This window comes from Gasterosteus aculeatus, chromosome 1 (genome assembly GCF_964276395.1).
Source record: "Gasterosteus aculeatus chromosome 1, fGasAcu3.hap1.1, whole genome shotgun sequence".
Taxonomy (NCBI): Eukaryota; Metazoa; Chordata; class Actinopteri; order Perciformes; family Gasterosteidae; genus Gasterosteus; species Gasterosteus aculeatus.
In genome coordinates this window covers 17956449-17973083 of record NC_135688.1, presented here as the reverse complement: position 1 = coordinate 17973083, position 16635 = coordinate 17956449, and the positions used below count along the sequence as shown (strand labels likewise).

Here is a 16635-nt window from a genome sequence, read left to right as displayed (position 1 = left end):
CACTTTTATGTCAAATTTGTGTATAACTGTTGGTTCACAAAAAAACAAAGCTGATGTGTTTCGAAACACATTTCTGAAGAAAACAACTACAGACCGGTCTCTCTCCTTCCCTTTTTGTCCAAAACCCTTGAACGTGCTATCTTTAATCAACTCTCCTCTTATCTCCACTGTAACAACCTCCTTGACCCCCACCAGTCAGGTTTCAAGGCAGGCCACTCCACAGAGACTGCTCTCCTTGCTGTCTCAGAGCAACTCCACACTGCTAGAGCCGCCTCTCTCTCTCCTCTGTCCTCATCCTTCTGGACCTCTCTGCTGCATTTGACACGGTCAACCACCAGATCCTTATTTCCTCCCTTCAGGAACTTGGTGTCACAGGCTCTGCTCTCTCCCTTCTCTCGTCCTACCTCGACGGCCGCACCTACCGGGTAACCTGGCGAGGATCTGTGTCGGAACCTTGTCCTCTTACTACTGGAGTTCCTCAGGGTTCCGTGCTGGGTCCCCTTCTCTTCTCGCTCTACACCAACTCTCTCAGCGCTGTCATTCGCTCGCATGGCTTCTTCTACCACAACTATGCCAATGACACCCAACTAATTCTCTCCTTCCCTCACTCGGACACCCAGGTGGCGGCTCGGATCTCTGCCTGTCTAACTGAGATCTCTCAGTGGATGTCCGCCCACCATCTGAAAATCAACCCCGACAAGACTGAACTACTTTCCCGGAAAAGATTTGCTTATCCAGGACCTGACAGTCAACTTTGGAAACTCCGTGCTAATGCCCACTTTGACCGCTAAGAACCTCGGCGTCACACTCCACAGCCAACTCTCCCTGACTCCCAACATCACCGCGACAACACGATCCTGTAGATACACGCTCTACAACATCAGGAGAATACGTCCCCTTCTCACTCAGAAGGCAGCGCAGATACTGATTCAGGCTCTTGTCATCTCCCGCCTGGACTACTGCAACTCCCTCCTGGCTGGTCTCCCTGCCACCGCCATTCGACCTCTGCAGCTCATTCAGAATGCAGCAGCTCGACTGGTCTTCAACCTTCTGAAATTCTCCCACACTACTCCACTCCTCCGCTCTCTTCACTGGCTACCGGTGGCCGCCCGCATCCAGTTCAAAACATTGGTGCTCACCTACCATGCTGTGAATGGATCGGGTCCAGCTTACATCCAGTACATGGTCAAACCCTACATCCCAACCCGCACTCTCCGCTCTGCATCTGCAAAACTACTCGTCCCTCCCTCACTGAGAGCAAAACACTCGACTAGATCACGACTCTTTGCTGTCCTTGCGCCGAAATGGTGGAACGAGCTCTCTGAAGACACCAGGACCGCAGAGAGCCTTCACATCTTCCGCCGCAAACTAAAGACACACCTCTTCAGACTCTACCTCCACTAAAGACTTAACAAATTGTAGCACTTAAATTGGACTTGTAACGTCACTTATCTATAGCAAATTGTAAATTGGCTTATTTGAGGAAATTACACTTTCTTGTTTCTTGTTCTCCTGAGTTTGTACCCTAATGGTTGAATGCACTTATTGTACGTCGCTTTGGATAAAAGCGTCCGCTAAATGACATGTAATGTAATTAGACGTGAGAACAAACTGCTCTTCTAACGTTAACGCCGTGCTGACGCAGACTGTCCCCTCACCTGACCTGGAGGAAGTAAAGAGCAGATTTTATCGCCATTCAAGCAGACGGGACCGTACATTATATAATACTGAATTAATTGCCTGTAAGGGTGACAAAAGTACAATTGTAAAGATGTTACTTTTCATGATCAGAATCAATTTATTGCCACATGTTACAGGAATTTCCCTTTGATGTTGGAATAAATATTACATATTTAAAGGCAAAGTACAGTTTTAAAGACGAACGATATGTATATATGAAATGTCAGCTATTTACAATCTTAAATAAAAATATGCTTAGGTATTTGCAATAATATATAAACTGATGCACAAAATGCACAGGTATTTAAGATGTAAGCTATTTACAACATGCACAGGTATTTGCATAAGGATGTAAGATGTAAACTATTTACAATATAAACAAACCCATAGTTCGTCCAATGAGATTGTTTGTATATACAAAGTGATGCAACTGCACCATATTAAGATATATACAGGGTGCGTACAGCTCATCCCTCTTTGTCCACAACCAAAGAAGTGTTCGTAGCTGTCGTACACCGCACAGTTTTAACATGAATTTTTGGCAGAGGAATGCCGGCCTTGCAGAGGATCGGATCCTCCACCAGAATCTGGTGCTGGATTCTTTCGTACGCTTAAGAATGGTTCTCAGGACTGCAGCGAGACCCTTGAGGGGAGCGCAGCCACAGCAGTTTAATCAGGTGTACATTAGCCTGTTGTGTTGAGCACTGATGTCTTGTTGAGTCTGTGCGTAGCGCTTAGCCACCTTAAGCCTCTGGATCGCAGCAGCATCAACCAGATGTTCTCTTTGTGCGGCTGTAGAGGCAGATGCCCCAGTGAGTTCTGTACAGCTGGTTGAACTGCTGCGGATGCTTGTCTTGCTCCTCCACAGCATTCCGGGATTCAAGGATTCTGTGGTTCCGTCCTTTGCCACCAAACACTATGACCACTTATACAAGCTGTCATTGGCGGACTATAAGGATGCGCGGATGGCCTCTGATTCATGGAGGGAGATCTCCGCAAATGTCTGTTTTCTGATCGAGGGGAACAAAGTTGTGGAGGAAAATACGAGACAATTGTGTCCGCGATTAAAAGCAGCAGTGGCGATGCATGGGGCAATAAAGTGTATGATAAATAAACAAAAGAAGAAGGTGGTACAGGAGGCTCAGATGATTTTGTTTAAATGTTTTATCCCAATGATGCACTATACAACCTGACAGCATCTAATACAAATAGATTTATGTGAGTTTTAATTATTATTCCTGTTATTTCCTTTCATTTATTGGGATTATTTTCCATCCTAATAGATTCACACCTGGGTTTCCTGACTTTCAAGATGGCTCTACAACCCGTGCAGACTGGAGTCCAATTCAATACTTTTCCCAGTACATTGACAACAAAGTCTTTTAGCAACGTTCACAAATGAAAGAGAACTGCAAACTGGAGGAGTGGCTCTGAATATTAATCCACAAGAGATTAAGAACCTTCTTGGCATATCAATCCACATGGCCTGCCTTGGCTGGGAATTAAAATGTATTGGTCCAAACAAACAAAAGTGACCGTTATAAGCAGCAAAATGGCAATGGATGGGTTCTTCAAGCTGAGAAGCTCTCTCAAGATTGTGGATGACCTGGTTGTAACAGAGGAAACCAAGGAGGCAGACATTCTTTGGAAAGTCATCTATTCTTCACCCGATACTTCACAACAATCAATCTCATGGATGCATTGTTGGCAAAGGGGGCCTTCCAGCAACTGGAACCATAATGAAGAACAGAGTCCCTAAGCTGTGCCAGCTGCCAGGAGACAAGAGGTTGCGTAAAGAGGGGAGAAGTGCACCAGTGTCAGTGGAGTCCTGAACTGGCCATCACAAAATGGTTCAACAACAAGCCACTGCTGATGGCTTCAACTGTACATGGGAAAGATCCTGAGGATGTCTGCATCAGATGGTCCAAGAAAGACAAAGCCCATGTCCAGGTGAGAAGACCAGCAGTAATTAGACAGTACAATAATCAGACAGTACAATGCTGAGCTTTTATCGCATGACAACCAGGACCAAGAAATGGACATTGCGCGTGATTATTCACTTCTTTGATGATGCCATCACAAACTCCTGGATCCAATTCCAGTCTGAAAGCAAAGCGCTTAACCGACCAGCGAAGAACACCCAACAGTACCTGGACATCAAAATGCACAGGGGCTGAAGATCTGTCGGATTGTCCATAGCTTGATGATAGCAGTGAAGACAGTGAAGAAGAGTATGAGCCAGCAACCAAATTTAGGATCCCACAACCAGAGCCATCTGTACGTATACAAGGAGCCGGGCACCTGCTTGATGATAATGGACACCAAGCATGTAGAACGATGCAGAAATAAAGGCAAGACGTACATGTGGTGTACCAAATGAAAGTACAACATGTACCAAGCAACAAGTAAAAAAATAAATAGATTGATGAATGATGTTTTATAATAAAGTTGAATGTATTATTGGTTTAATATCACTGTACAGCCATAGGCTATATATATATATTTTTTTTAATCTTCTATATTTGGCTGTCTTTTTACACAAATGTCCGCTACAATGGACATGCTGTAAAAAAATGTAAAAAGTGATTTGTAAGAGTTTTTTTTTAACTCTACATTGAGGGGGTCGGGTCAGTCAGTGAGTAAGTTCAATCATTAAAACAAGAAACCAATTCCTTTTCTGCATGTTTCTTTAACTGCACTCAAACCAGAATCACACCTGAAGAACGTCTGTACTTTCTGATATAGCAACATTGAAAAAAATGTAATAAATTAATAAACTGTAGAACAGGAGTATTCAACTAAAATGTAAAGAAGTCCAGGTAGGGAACGTTTCTAGAATCAGGAATCAGGAATCAGGAAACATTTATTAGCCAAAATATGTCAAACATACAAGGAATTTGTCTTGGCGGTTAGTGCGCGACAGTAGACAGACAAGACAACAGTGCACAAGTAATAAAATAAAGTAAAATGAAATGCTAGTGCAATGGGTTAGTAGAATAAGGCTAAGGCTATGGGTTAGTAAAAAAACAAGGGAATAAAGTTAAAAAATGTTAAATATTAAAAAGAAAAATATTAAGCATAAAGTGCACTAACAAACAAGTAACAGACAAGAGACAAAGTGACAAGTGATGAATTGCAGTTAAAGTGGCATGTGCAGTATGAGGGGGAGTGACCGGTGGAGTGTTATAGTCAGTCAGTGGGGGACCGGTCTCTGTTGATGAGCCCGACTGCCGACGGGAAGAAACGGCGGGAGGTCGTAGTCCTGATGGACCTCAGCCTCCTGCCAGATGGAAGGGGCACAAACAGTTTTTGTCCGGGGTGAGAGGGGTCGGCCGCGATCTTTTTAGCTCGCTTCAGAGACCTGGCAGTGAACAAGTCCTGCAGGGACGGCAGATTGCAGCCGATCACCCTCTCTGCAGAGCGGATGACACGCTGCAGCCTGCCCTTGTCCTTGGCTGTGGCTGCAGCGTACCAGACGGTGATGGAGGAGCAGAGGATGGACTCGATGATGGCTGTGTGGAAGTGGACCATCATTGTCTTTGGCAGGTTGAGTTTCTTCAGCTGCCTCAGGAAGAACAACCTCTGCTGAGCCTTCTTGGTGATGGAGCTGATGTTCAGCTCCCACTTGAGGTCCTGGGTGATGATGGAGCCCAGGAAACGGAAGGAATCCACAATAGTGACGGGGGAGTCACACAGGGAGATGGGGGAGGGTGGGGCTCTGTTCCGCCGGAAATCCACAACCATCTCCACTGTCTTTAGAGCGTTGAGCTCCAGGTTGTTCTGACTGCACCACGACACCAGATGGTCAGACTCCCACCTGTAGGCGGACTCATCACCACCAGAGATCAGTCCAATGAGGGTGGTGTCATCCGCAAACTTCAGGAGCTTGACGGACTGGTGGCTGGAGGTGCAGCTGTTGGTGTACAGGGAGAAGAGCAGAGGGGAGAGAACGCAGCCTTGGGGGGAACCGGTGCTGATGGTCCGAGAGGCTGAGACATGTTTCCCCAGCTGAAGGTCTGAAAGATCATGACTACTCATTGGGATTAAATAGAGGGATAGAGTTGTAATAATATTAGCATTTAATCAATACACAACTAACAAATCAAATAAAATCAGTACGATTCAAAAACTCTTTCAAAATAAAGGTGTGTCTAGATAATTGGGCTAAAGCTAGCTGCTAACAGCTAAAGCTCGTTGTGCACACGGTCAAGCGCACCGAACACACCGCTGCTGTCTCCCACTGGAACACGTCGCCCACCAGCGTTCACCAAGACTACTTTCAGTAAGTTCCCTTTGACTCAAGAAAGAGACCATTCTTGTAGGAATAATAACGTGTACACTATTAAATTAACAAGTCTAACGAAGCCAACTTGTTTTCGTATATTTAAGGGTCTATTTCACTGCAGCACCTGTTCTTTGATTAAGCTTGCTAACTGTTAGCTAAACTAATGCTAGCTGCTAATTAGCATATCAAACTAAACTGTCTTTTGTTTTTAGCTCTGCGTGATGGAAACTGGGTCGTGGTAACACTCGTATTCATCAATGGCTCGTTGGTTTTAACTAGTGAATTAATTAGCTTTGGTCTAAGGTGACTTGAAGCTGAAAAAACTGCAGGTTGAAGGTGCTTCACCTCCATGACCACATGGCGATAAGCGCGACACGTCAGGACTCGGCTCCACGTTAGTTACCGTCACGCTGTACTAGTTAATTATTAGTTAAACTAACATGCCAGTGCAGTGCTTACATGGGAATATAATGGAGGTTAATAATGTCACTTTACTCAAACCTAATTAGGCACATGTGTGCTGGTATCGTGGACACCGCTAACGTTGTTCGCCTTTGTTACAGCGCTTTTTCCCGTCGAGGTAGCGGGACTCATAGTTATTACTGCGCACTTATCCTGCTTTTACAGCGGCTTATAACTTCAGTGTGGACTGCACGTGTAATGTAAACCACACGTCTCCTCTCCGTTGTGGCCGCGGTTTCTGTCCTCTGGGTGAGTTCCGTACACGGAGCACGGAGGGTTTTTATCGTCGGTGTGAGACGCCGTCTAGGAAAGCATATACCGATACTCGTATAGACAATTGATATTTAATTGTGTCTGCTAGTTAGACGTGATATTTATAGGCGTTGTAACGTTACTTCGCATTGGACTGACGCGTACCACGTGTCCGGAAGTAAACAAGGAGACGCATTTGCAAACACACGTTTAACGTGAATCTCGCAAACAAAATCGTACCGGTGGTACATTGTCGCTATTTTACACTCTTGTTGTTTTATTTGGGGTTAATAAAGTTGTAGTTCAGTCCGCAAACCATCCGTGAGAGTGTCTGTGAGGGGAATGACTTCCTCATCTCCGACGTGATGTCGCTATCGCTTCTCGGCCTTTTGGCTAAGATCAAGTGTAGTATCTGTTCTTATCAGTTTAATATCTGATACGTCCCCTACCCGGGGACCATATATTAAATTGATTTTTGGAATAGGGAGATGGAATAGGGGCTTGCTCCGTCCACTCCACGCATCGACCTGGTATTGCAGTACCTCCAGGAACGGTGCACCCCCCAAACGTGTCTAAAATAACTTCCCCAGTAACAGTGTGCGTTGGTGTATTTGATAGTTGATGTATGTGTCTACGGCATCAAGACGGAATGTCCGCGGTTTTATTAAGAAATAGCTGAATTATCAGTTGTCATTTCTTCAATATGTCTGATCTGTATCTAATGTAACACACAACAATCAGTCATCATGCAGGTAATTGTTACAGGTACCAGGATTGGTACCAAGTAGATGATGTGATTCTGTAGACCGGACACACAAATGACACACAGCTCTTACACGTCTGTCATTGCGCCTCGCTCAGCAGAATGAGGAAACGTCACTCGTGACGTTGCGGTCGCAAATTCTTTCACTGCCGTAAAGCCAGTCTAAAGCAAAACAGCGCGCCACTCTGACCCCTGCTGGCTACAGGATGGAATCTTTATTCCATACAACAAGGTATTTCAGTTCCCTGGTTATAACATTTCTATACAATATACTGTTCACTTCAGACATTGACACACGTGTGTAAACACATTGGTGGGTGTCACACAATCATGTCCAGTTCTTTATTGAATTGTATCTATGAGAAACGTGTAGTGTGACTACTACTCCAGACCAATAGGTGTCAGTAGAGCACAAGCAGTAAACAAAGGAACAGGAAGTGGTTGAAATGAAAGAACGCATTTGTAATTGTATTCTTTCCTTTGAATTCCAGATGAGGATCAAATAACTTTTGATTGCAGTTTTGCTTTGTCTCACGTGAACCTTCTGTTGAATTGTCACTCATTTGTTGGAGATAAATGGATGCAGCTGGCGATTTTATATTTTCTTGTTTTGAAAATACAGCATTGCATCATGGGAAATGAGAGCATCGTTTCTCAAGTAAAATGTATATTATCTTTGTCCTCCCTGGTGAATACGACTTTATTCTACATGAACTTCCTGTAGGTTGTTGGAGCTCTTCTAGTGTGTGTTTGTTGTTGTCGTGATGGTCGGCACCATCGGTCAGCTTGGTGTGTGTGTGAAAGACTCCCCTGACTCTGATGTGTACAACTCATACTTACCTGGCAAGGGAGATACCATGATCAAGAAGGTGGTTCACCCAGGGCGAGGCTTAGCCATTGCACTCCGGTTGAGCTGACCTCTGCGAATTCCCCAAATGTGGGAATCTCGATTGCATAATTTCTGGTAGTGGGGGACTGCGTTCGCGCTCTCCCCTGATAACATGTCAAAGGAAAAACCTATCATGGTGATTTAATCCGGGATGGGAGAAGCAGTTTTTGTGCTCCTCTGCATCAAGTCTCTGGAAGACTCAAAGCAATATATCATGTCCTTATGAGTCTGCTGTAGTAATGGTGAGTTGAAACTTGACGCATGGAAGCTTTCCATCCAATCGTGTCACACAGTTTCATGGTGCTTTATTTTCTCTACTTCGCCATCAAGTGTACAATAAATGAAAAGACACCATGGCTTTGGTGTGTGAAGCATTGAATAAATGAATGAAGATTGTGTTGCGTGATACATAACTTATGAACGTGTTAATATGGTGTTTGTCTTTATGTACTAGCTGTTTTCTTGTGTGGAGTCATCAAGACAAATTGGCATTAAAGTTTTTCCTTTTCTCAGGTCCCCGTTGTGCAGCACGGCCCCCTCAAGTTCACCTGATGGGCGCTGTTGCTCGGTGGAATACCAACAGGATCTCAGACGCAGTGTTTGGCCTCAGAGGACGGAACCACAGGACGGCCTCAACTCCTGCTGCCGGTGTTACGTCCCTACTGGTTTTTGAACCTACTGGTTTGCCTACACGGGAGTGTTTGTGTTCACCGAACAGCGGCAGATGTTGTCTGCTTGTGTCACCTGATTCGTCATTGTCAGTATCTCGGAAACGTTTTGGTTCAGGGTGAACTAAGACATCTGGTGTATAGTGGGCGTATCGTGGTCAAAATTGCTCAAAAAATGATGTTTGAATATTCCCATTAAAATAACACATATATTTGAATTCATGGTTGCGCATTAGGCTATGCCAATAACAAGACAAATTAATACAATGAGACATAACTACTTGTATAGGTAATTTATTTAACATATTACCTACACAAAAAGAAGTGTCATGTACAGAGAGGGAGTTTGTGCACCCGCGACACCTCGACTCCAACTGCAGAGGGATGTTCCATACTCTTTCGCTTGTACTGCGTGGATCTTGCCCAGGATGGCGAACTTAAATCACAAGCAGTAGGCATTGTGGACAGAGATGGCAGTGATGCAGGAGGATTTGCAGGCAATATTGGCCGAGTGGAGGGGCCAGCGCACTCCGTGTCGGCTGCGGAGCTGGACATGGAGGGTACAGGTCTGGAGATGGTGGAGGTGGCAGGATTTTTTTTTTACAGCCGCCAGCGGTTGCAGGAGTTGCAGTGGTGGTAGAGGCCGGAAGAGAGCCATCATCATGTCCGTCCTTTCCTTCAACACCGTAGTCCCTGCTGTGCTGGGGATGGCCCCGTACTCCATCAGAGGGTAGAGTGGTGGAGGACTGACGGCTGGTCTAGTGCTCGAGGGAGGTCAGCAGATGAAATGGAGGTGATCTTCGTTACAGTAGAGGACTGTTTTGTGGGATTCATGTTCAGGAGGCGCTCCTGACGCCGGATGAAGTCCTGCACAGTTTTGACGTTGATCTTTGGCAGAGGAATGCCGGCCTTGCAGAGGATCGGATCCTTCTGTACAGCTGGTTGAACTGCTGCGGCTGCTTGTCGTGCTCCTCCACAGCATTCCGGGATTCAAGGACCTCGTTCCTCTGCTCAGTGGAAAGCGTCAGCTTGTCCTCTGTCAGGCTGATTGCCACCAGAACAGAACTTTTATAGCTTTTCAAAGCCAGGAAGCGGGTTTGGACTGCAGCCATCCACCTGTTGACAAGTTGCCATATAAAAGTTCCAATGAGCAAGTTGTCCAGTGTAACGTCCCCAGAGTTCTGGGTGTGTGTGTGTGTGTGTGTGTGTGTGTGTGTGTGTGTGTGTGTGTGTGTGTGTGTGTGTGTGTGTGTGTGTGTGTGTGTGTGTGTGTGTGTTTTCCAGGTAGGATTGCGACCCGGAGCTCTACCCCCTCGTCAGTGGTCGCAGCTGGCTGGGCTCTTTAAAAAGCCCGGTTTTGGACCAGTTCGCTCTCGCTGCATATGCTGTGACTTGGTCTTTGGTTTGTACCCTGTGTGGGGAGATTTTGATAGTTTGTGTTAAATAACTTAACTTGTGTTCCTTTTGGAACGTGTAGCAGCAGGAAGGAGCAATTGTTTGTTTGTGTCCTTTCAACTAATTATTTGTTTCCTCCTTTGTTCACAGTTTGGTTAGGGCGCCTTGACCGTGTGCCAGGTAAAGATTGTATTTTCTATTTGGGGTTAGTACAGGTTAGGGTTGGGGACCTTTTGTTTATATCTTTGTTTTGGTCCGTCCAGCCCTCCCCTTTTCCCAGAAAGTTATTGTTTATTTAGGTATATTTATTTTTGTGTTTAGATAAAAGCGTTATATGGTATTTGGTGTTTGTCTTTTTCTCGGACCGCGACTCCATACCCCTTTCGCTGGCATCGGTCGGCCCGAGCAGTCGGTTGCCATGTTCCCCTCCCTTGTGGGAGCTGGAACGTAACATCCAGTAATCAATGCATCGCATTTAAATTTTACCACATAGCCATTTACTCACAGAGGCTGGAGGGTGAAGAGTTGCAGTTTCGTTGCTGGTGAGATTAATGTGGGGCAGGATGGCATCCAACACGTCGCCACCAGCCTCCCCGTCGCTCTGGTACGCCTCGTCAGCCTCTGGATCGGGCTGCCCGTGCTGAACCACCTCCTCCTCTGGACCAGGTCCATCATTGATGATGTCCACCAGGGAAAAGGGTTCGGATACACCCGTGCGTTGGCTGAATAAATATTCCAACCCAAGCAACTCGTTGGAAGCAACATTGGCGGGGGCCCGGAAATTCTCCTCCAGTCTCGCCAAACAGCTGCTGACAGCGGGTGTTGAGGCGGTGAATGAGCGGCGCAGAGTATTTCCCGTGATTCTGTCCTTTGCCACCAAACACGGCGTCCAAACTCCTGTCCGAATTCCACCGAGCAATGCCACTCATCAGGTAAACCTGATAGGGCCGTGCTGCACAATGGGGCCCTGAGTAGAACAAAGTTAAACAAAGCGTTAATGTCAATTTGTCCTGATAACTCCACACAAGTACACATGACAGTAAAACCTTCATCTTGAGCTGGAATGTAACTAAGCACATTTATTTAACTAATTAACTTAAGTCCACAATATTTTATCATTTTCCATTTGAAGCTACTTCACACTTACAAGCCAATACATCTCTTTGGTAAATATCATGTACTTTTTACAGATTTTTTCTCTTCTCATCACCGTCCTGTCCAGTGAAACATCCCCTGATGTGTTGCTGTCGTAGAGTGAAGTGTTTTATGTTTAATTAATTAATAGTTCAGCCTGTGCTTTCTCTCTAGAATATTGTCAAAGTCACCTGATTAGTTTGTTACAACACGAGGAATCACCTGGAATCATGTGTGGCAGCGATTTGTGGAATCCTTCCAGGCTGTTGCTTCCACGCAGACATTTGTAATGGGGCACGTCCACATTATTGATAGTTGTGCTACGTGCCACCCTATACATGTTCATGCCTGGTGGATCCTGGATGCACTCCAGATGTCGCTGCTGGCCTGCCCACATCTCATCGATAGCCTCTGTAAATACACATGCATGCAGTGTGTTATGTTCACTTTGTATGCTACTCTATATTAATGTTGTAATAACCTATTTTATGGGGCGCTTAATATCAGGTGTTTTGAAGAGGCTAACTCCGCTCTCGTCCAGCCCAACGGGACCTTTCATCTCCTCGATGGCCAGCTGGATGAGCCGAAAGGTCTCCTGAGCACCGAGTGTAACCCTCCTCACATGGTGCTTGAGCTGATCCCTGGAGATGTGGCAGCGGACAATGTCCTCGTCCGAGACTCTCCGGGTTCTTGGCTCTGATGGCTTTCATGAGCAGCTCCAGGTCCGGGCGGTTGTGGGCCAAAACTGCCCCAGCTAGAGCAGACTTGAACACTGCATACTTACAGTGGGACTCCGCGTCAAATCTGTGGATCCAGTGGAAGATGTCCAGCCGCACTCCTGTTGTGCCCTGAGACCGGCAACACCCACGGTCCACGTAGAGGAGCTTCTGGACAGGCTGACTGGCCAGCCGGAACCTCTCCATGACTCCACTGCACATGGGCGTGAGCCGCGGAGTGGACTCCTCAAAAGTCAGCACAAAGGTCACTATCTGTGAGTGCTCGTTCCCAATGCTGGTGAACCGCGACCTTCCCCACACAGCTTCTTGACCACCTGGAAAAAAAAGTCAGATTTGCATTATATGATAACGTCTAATGGATTCTATTGTTGGGATTTTTTAGAACTATTTGGGTACAGAAATTAGGGCATTATGTTGCAGGGATTATTTGTTTTGATTGACATACTTTCTTAGTGGAGTCCATTTTCAGCGCCGTGCCAAAAGTGGAGAGGATCTGGCTGCGGTAATCTTGGACATTCTCTGCCTCTGCCAGCAGGAAGGCAAGACGCAAGAGCCGCGCAGAGGGAAGTTCTCTCGGAGCAGGTGGAGCTTGGAATTCGTGGCCTAATGCAGAGACGATCCCACCTGGTTCAGCTACGGTCATGAGGAGTGTGGTGTACAGGTCCTTATGTTGAAAATACTCCTCAACATGACTCTCCTGTACCTGCCTCCACACCTTGACCATAGTGTTGCCTTCTGTCCTGTCCCTCAGAAGGCGGACCACGTTCTCATCCACCCCACACCGGCGAACACATTCAGCATTCATAAACAGCGTGGTGAGATTTATTGCGCTAAAGTTAGACTGTTAAATGCACTCAATACGTTTAATATCCTCACTTGCTGGTGCGGACGGCAGGGAACTGCGCTTGATGAGCCTCACTAAGTTGAGATCGAATAGCACGGTCCCATGCGAGCCATCGGCCCACTGTGCCACCTCCTCCGCTCCTGGCGGCCTTTGTGCAGGGTCCACAGCACAGGACCTCAGTGACCGATGTGTACCAGCCGGACACATCAAATGTGACGTACCTGTAGTAGATATTATATTATTAGCAGATATTTGCATACATATGTTTACATACGTAGTAAGAACACAGTGATTCATACCCGGTGGTGAAAGCCAGACTTGTAGAGGTGCACATCCCTCCCGTGCCCGACGTAGTCATCCCCTCGAGGGCACTTCAGGGAGTATCGCCAAACTCCAACCGGACGCCACACAAATACACGGCTCCGGAAAAAAAGGTGTGGTGTTGGCGCAGCTCCCTTCACATAGCGAGGCGGTTCAGGTGGATAAAACCACATCCGGTCGGATTTGATCACCCGTCGCCTCTTTAACTGACCAGATTTGTGTTTAAATATCTGAACAGCGGTGAACAGGCCTCGTTCTGTGTCCTCTTTTAGCCAGGATATGTCCGCTGATGGGACACCATGGGGGTTTTCCCACGAACGCACCCAGCCCTCCAGCTCCACCTGCAACGCAGAAACAAAACATTTGGTTATTATTGTCAACAAAAGATTGCTAAAACCTTAAACCAATTATGAAACATTTAAAAGAAATGTCATTTACTTTACATACAGTGTGAATATCACTTACAGAGGAGTCACTCGGAGATGATTCCACCGCGGAATCAGGACCCCTGGATGTGGACGGGGTATACGGGTTTTTTTGAGAAAATGAAAGGCTTTTAAGAGCGCCTTTGTAGTGCGGAAAATACGGTACTGTTCTTTTTCTGATTGTGCTCCGTGTTAATGCAAGATGTCACTTCCTTGCAATTGCAAAGCACTGATTGTCAAATTACCTAACTAATTGACACATGGGTTTGACAGACCGATCAGGTGTGCAAACACAGAATTGCTGAATTGCAGACAGACTGCACAGGATACAATGTTATGTTTGTCTGATGCATATAAACTGGGAGTTGTTTGTTGTTTTGAATCGCCATGTTGACACATTTGAGTGGGCAAAAATAAACTATATAATCCTCAGTCTGCTGCATTGGTCTTGTGTGGTGTCATGTGGTGTGTAATGTACCCACATGTCTTTTAGTGTTTTGCAAATCACTGTATTGTTTTGCAAAAAGGGTGAGCAGACATTGTGCTTATCGTACTGCAAATGTGGCCGATGTTTTGCACTTTCTCTGTGTACTTCACTTACACTGCTCTAATCGCTGAGAAGTACAATTGCTAAAAGTGAGTGTGGTACAAACTGAATAAAGTCGTATGCAACGTGTGTGTCGTATGGTAACAAAATATGATTTTGATTAAGTTGTGCATAGTTTAACAAGAGTGTTTTAATTTTGCAAAGAATCAGTCAATAAGTCAATAATGTGACAGAATAAATAAACAACTTTCTTTGTTTTGTGTAATCGTGAACTAAATTTAAGTTTAGTCTTGTTTTATGGAGCAGGAGGAAGCACCATCAAGCTGGAGGACGACATTCAGCTTCTGTAGCTTGGACATATTATGTAATATCTTAATGCTAGGTTAAATAGCTTGTACTGATTTGAATTTAAATAACCAGAACATGTTTTTCCCTCAGCCTGAAATAGACTGCAGTGACCGCAGGGCAGAGACAGTTTAGGAGACGCAAAGTAAACGTCGTCACATCTCTACCAAACCATTGATTTAATTATATTTAACTGTGTTTAAGTTGTTAATCTGCTATTACAGATGTATTTAATGCTGTTTATTTCATTTGATGTTTATGGTTAATTTGCAACCATTGATGTACACATATTTGTTTCTTTTAAGAACCAAACATACCTCCAATGAAGTGGGATTATTTGTTGATCACAATGCAATACATAATGACAATTCAAAAAATACAGACTTCGAGGTAGAGGTAATAATTAACCTACCTAACCTAATGATTATTTGTGCCACTTCAATCCTGAATGAAATGGTCAAACTGAAGAGGTCAAAGGATGAGAGGATCTAATGTTGGCAAGAATCTGTGGTCCAAAGAAAACTTACTCAGTTTTATTGCCTTCAGATGTGTTACTATTTTAAAAATAGTAAGCCTTAAAGCCTTAAAAATCACTGTTCGTCCATTTTAGTTCCTCCTCAGAGCCTTATTTTAGGGCAGCTTCTCGATTGCACCATTGTTAAACATTCAACTCTTATTTTAAGGAAGAGTATCCCCAGTTACTAGGCCAGCGAAGCCGGATGCATCAGTAGCTGCAGAGTGAAGAGGTGGACTCACTAAAACAAGTGTCACACCAACAAAGCGCTCAGGACCAGTGAGCTGCAGAGATGGGATGTGCTTTACCCAGATGTTTGTGTACAGCTGGACAGTGCTCTCAATAAATTGCCACAATTGTTCAAGATGGACTCAATTGCCTGATTGGTGTTAACACTTGTTATATTTATCTCTTTCATCTACTTGTAAATAGGTCAAATATAGACTTGATAATTAGCCTGTATAATTGTCATGAAGTAGTAATTTACAGCTTCGGCACTCGTGCGGTATCGTTTGGGTAATGGTCGTCCACAGTCGGCTCCTGTGATCTGATTGGAAGTCCACGGTCGGCTGTTGTGATCTGATTGGAAGTCCACAGTCGGCTCCTGTGATCTGATTGGAAGTCCACAGTCGGCTCCTAAATCAGATCACTTGGAAGTCCACAGTCAAGTTGACCAATCATAACCCGGAACTGTCTACAGTCACTGTAGAACAGGGGTCTTCAACGTTTTTCAGGCAAAAGACCCCAAAACTGATGGCGTGATGGAGCAGGGGTAGCATCCCCGGCTGAATCATGGTCTGGAGTCTTAAACTGATGATTTTTAATGAACACCGTAAGAACTCAGAGGAAAATAAATATGAACACTGATTAGAATCTTACACAGAACAGAAAAAAACCCGTTAACAATATTTTACAAAATTGAAAAGATACTAACCTTGTGCCCATGTCACTGGGTGCTAAACTAATAAAACGTAACTCTTTCCGTGCTTTAATAATTGTTTCCCGTTCTTTTCCATTTTTTTAACATATTTTTGTTTCTCCTCCCGCTATTAACCGCTTACTTCCGGTTTGCCAACCGTCAAAATAAAAGCGCAACCGGAAATACGCCAACTCCAGTCACAAAATACGCAAAATAAAACACCAAAAAGTAATAATATAATAAAACGATCCACTCTCTCAGAGGTCCTTTACAGCCCCTATTCTATGGAGTTTGGTCCGCCATCTTTTATTTTTTAGCTTTGCGCTCTTTAGTCGTGAGCGTAAATGGAATCTGATTGGATGGTGCCTGTGCTGTCGTATTTGCATAAAATGATGCTGTGAGTGTACCGGTGTCCAGCTTGAGAGAGCTCCCGTGGGAAGCTGAATGTGTGTACT

The 16635-nt window shown here is 45.0% G+C and overlaps 1 protein-coding gene, 1 long non-coding RNA gene and 2 other non-coding genes across 4 annotated transcripts; 3 read left to right on the top strand and 1 right to left on the bottom strand.

Annotated features, from left to right (window-relative positions):
• The first annotated feature begins 5829 nt into the window (after positions 1 to 5829).
• Positions 5830 to 14287, top strand: LOC120826697 (uncharacterized). The gene is made up of 6 exons (XR_013451506.1): positions 5830 to 5962; positions 8845 to 9088; positions 10284 to 10401; positions 10545 to 10574; positions 10902 to 11326; positions 12036 to 14287. It is a non-coding gene; the product is annotated as an uncharacterized LOC120826697 (long non-coding RNA).
• LOC120830125 (U2 spliceosomal RNA) lies at positions 7053 to 7243 on the top strand. Its single transcript, XR_005713852.1, has one exon. It is a non-coding gene; the product is annotated as a U2 spliceosomal RNA (small nuclear RNA).
• On the top strand, positions 8275 to 8438 carry LOC120830248 (U1 spliceosomal RNA). Its single transcript, XR_005713885.1, has one exon. It is a non-coding gene; the product is annotated as a U1 spliceosomal RNA (small nuclear RNA).
• LOC120829988 (uncharacterized) lies at positions 11101 to 13773 on the bottom strand. The gene is made up of 4 exons (XM_078084949.1): positions 13409 to 13773; positions 13142 to 13330; positions 11751 to 12579; positions 11101 to 11361 (listed from the first exon to the last, which is right to left on the bottom strand). The coding sequence occupies exons 2-3, from the start codon at positions 13314 to 13316 to the stop codon at positions 12050 to 12052; spliced, it is 705 nt and encodes a 234-aa protein (XP_077941075.1). The 5' UTR covers positions 13317 to 13330; positions 13409 to 13773; the 3' UTR covers positions 11101 to 11361; positions 11751 to 12049.
• Positions 14288 to 16635: the final 2348 nt, after the last annotated feature.

Coding starts and splice junctions, on each gene's coding strand:
- LOC120829988 (XM_078084949.1), bottom strand. CDS start 13,316: ATGTGTCCGGCTGGTACACATCGGTCACTGAGGTCCTGTGCTGTGGAC. Junction 12,580..13,141: donor CCTGCCGTCCGCACCAGCAA/GTGAGGATATTA, acceptor TTTTTTTTCCAG/GTGGTCAAGAAGCTGTGTGG.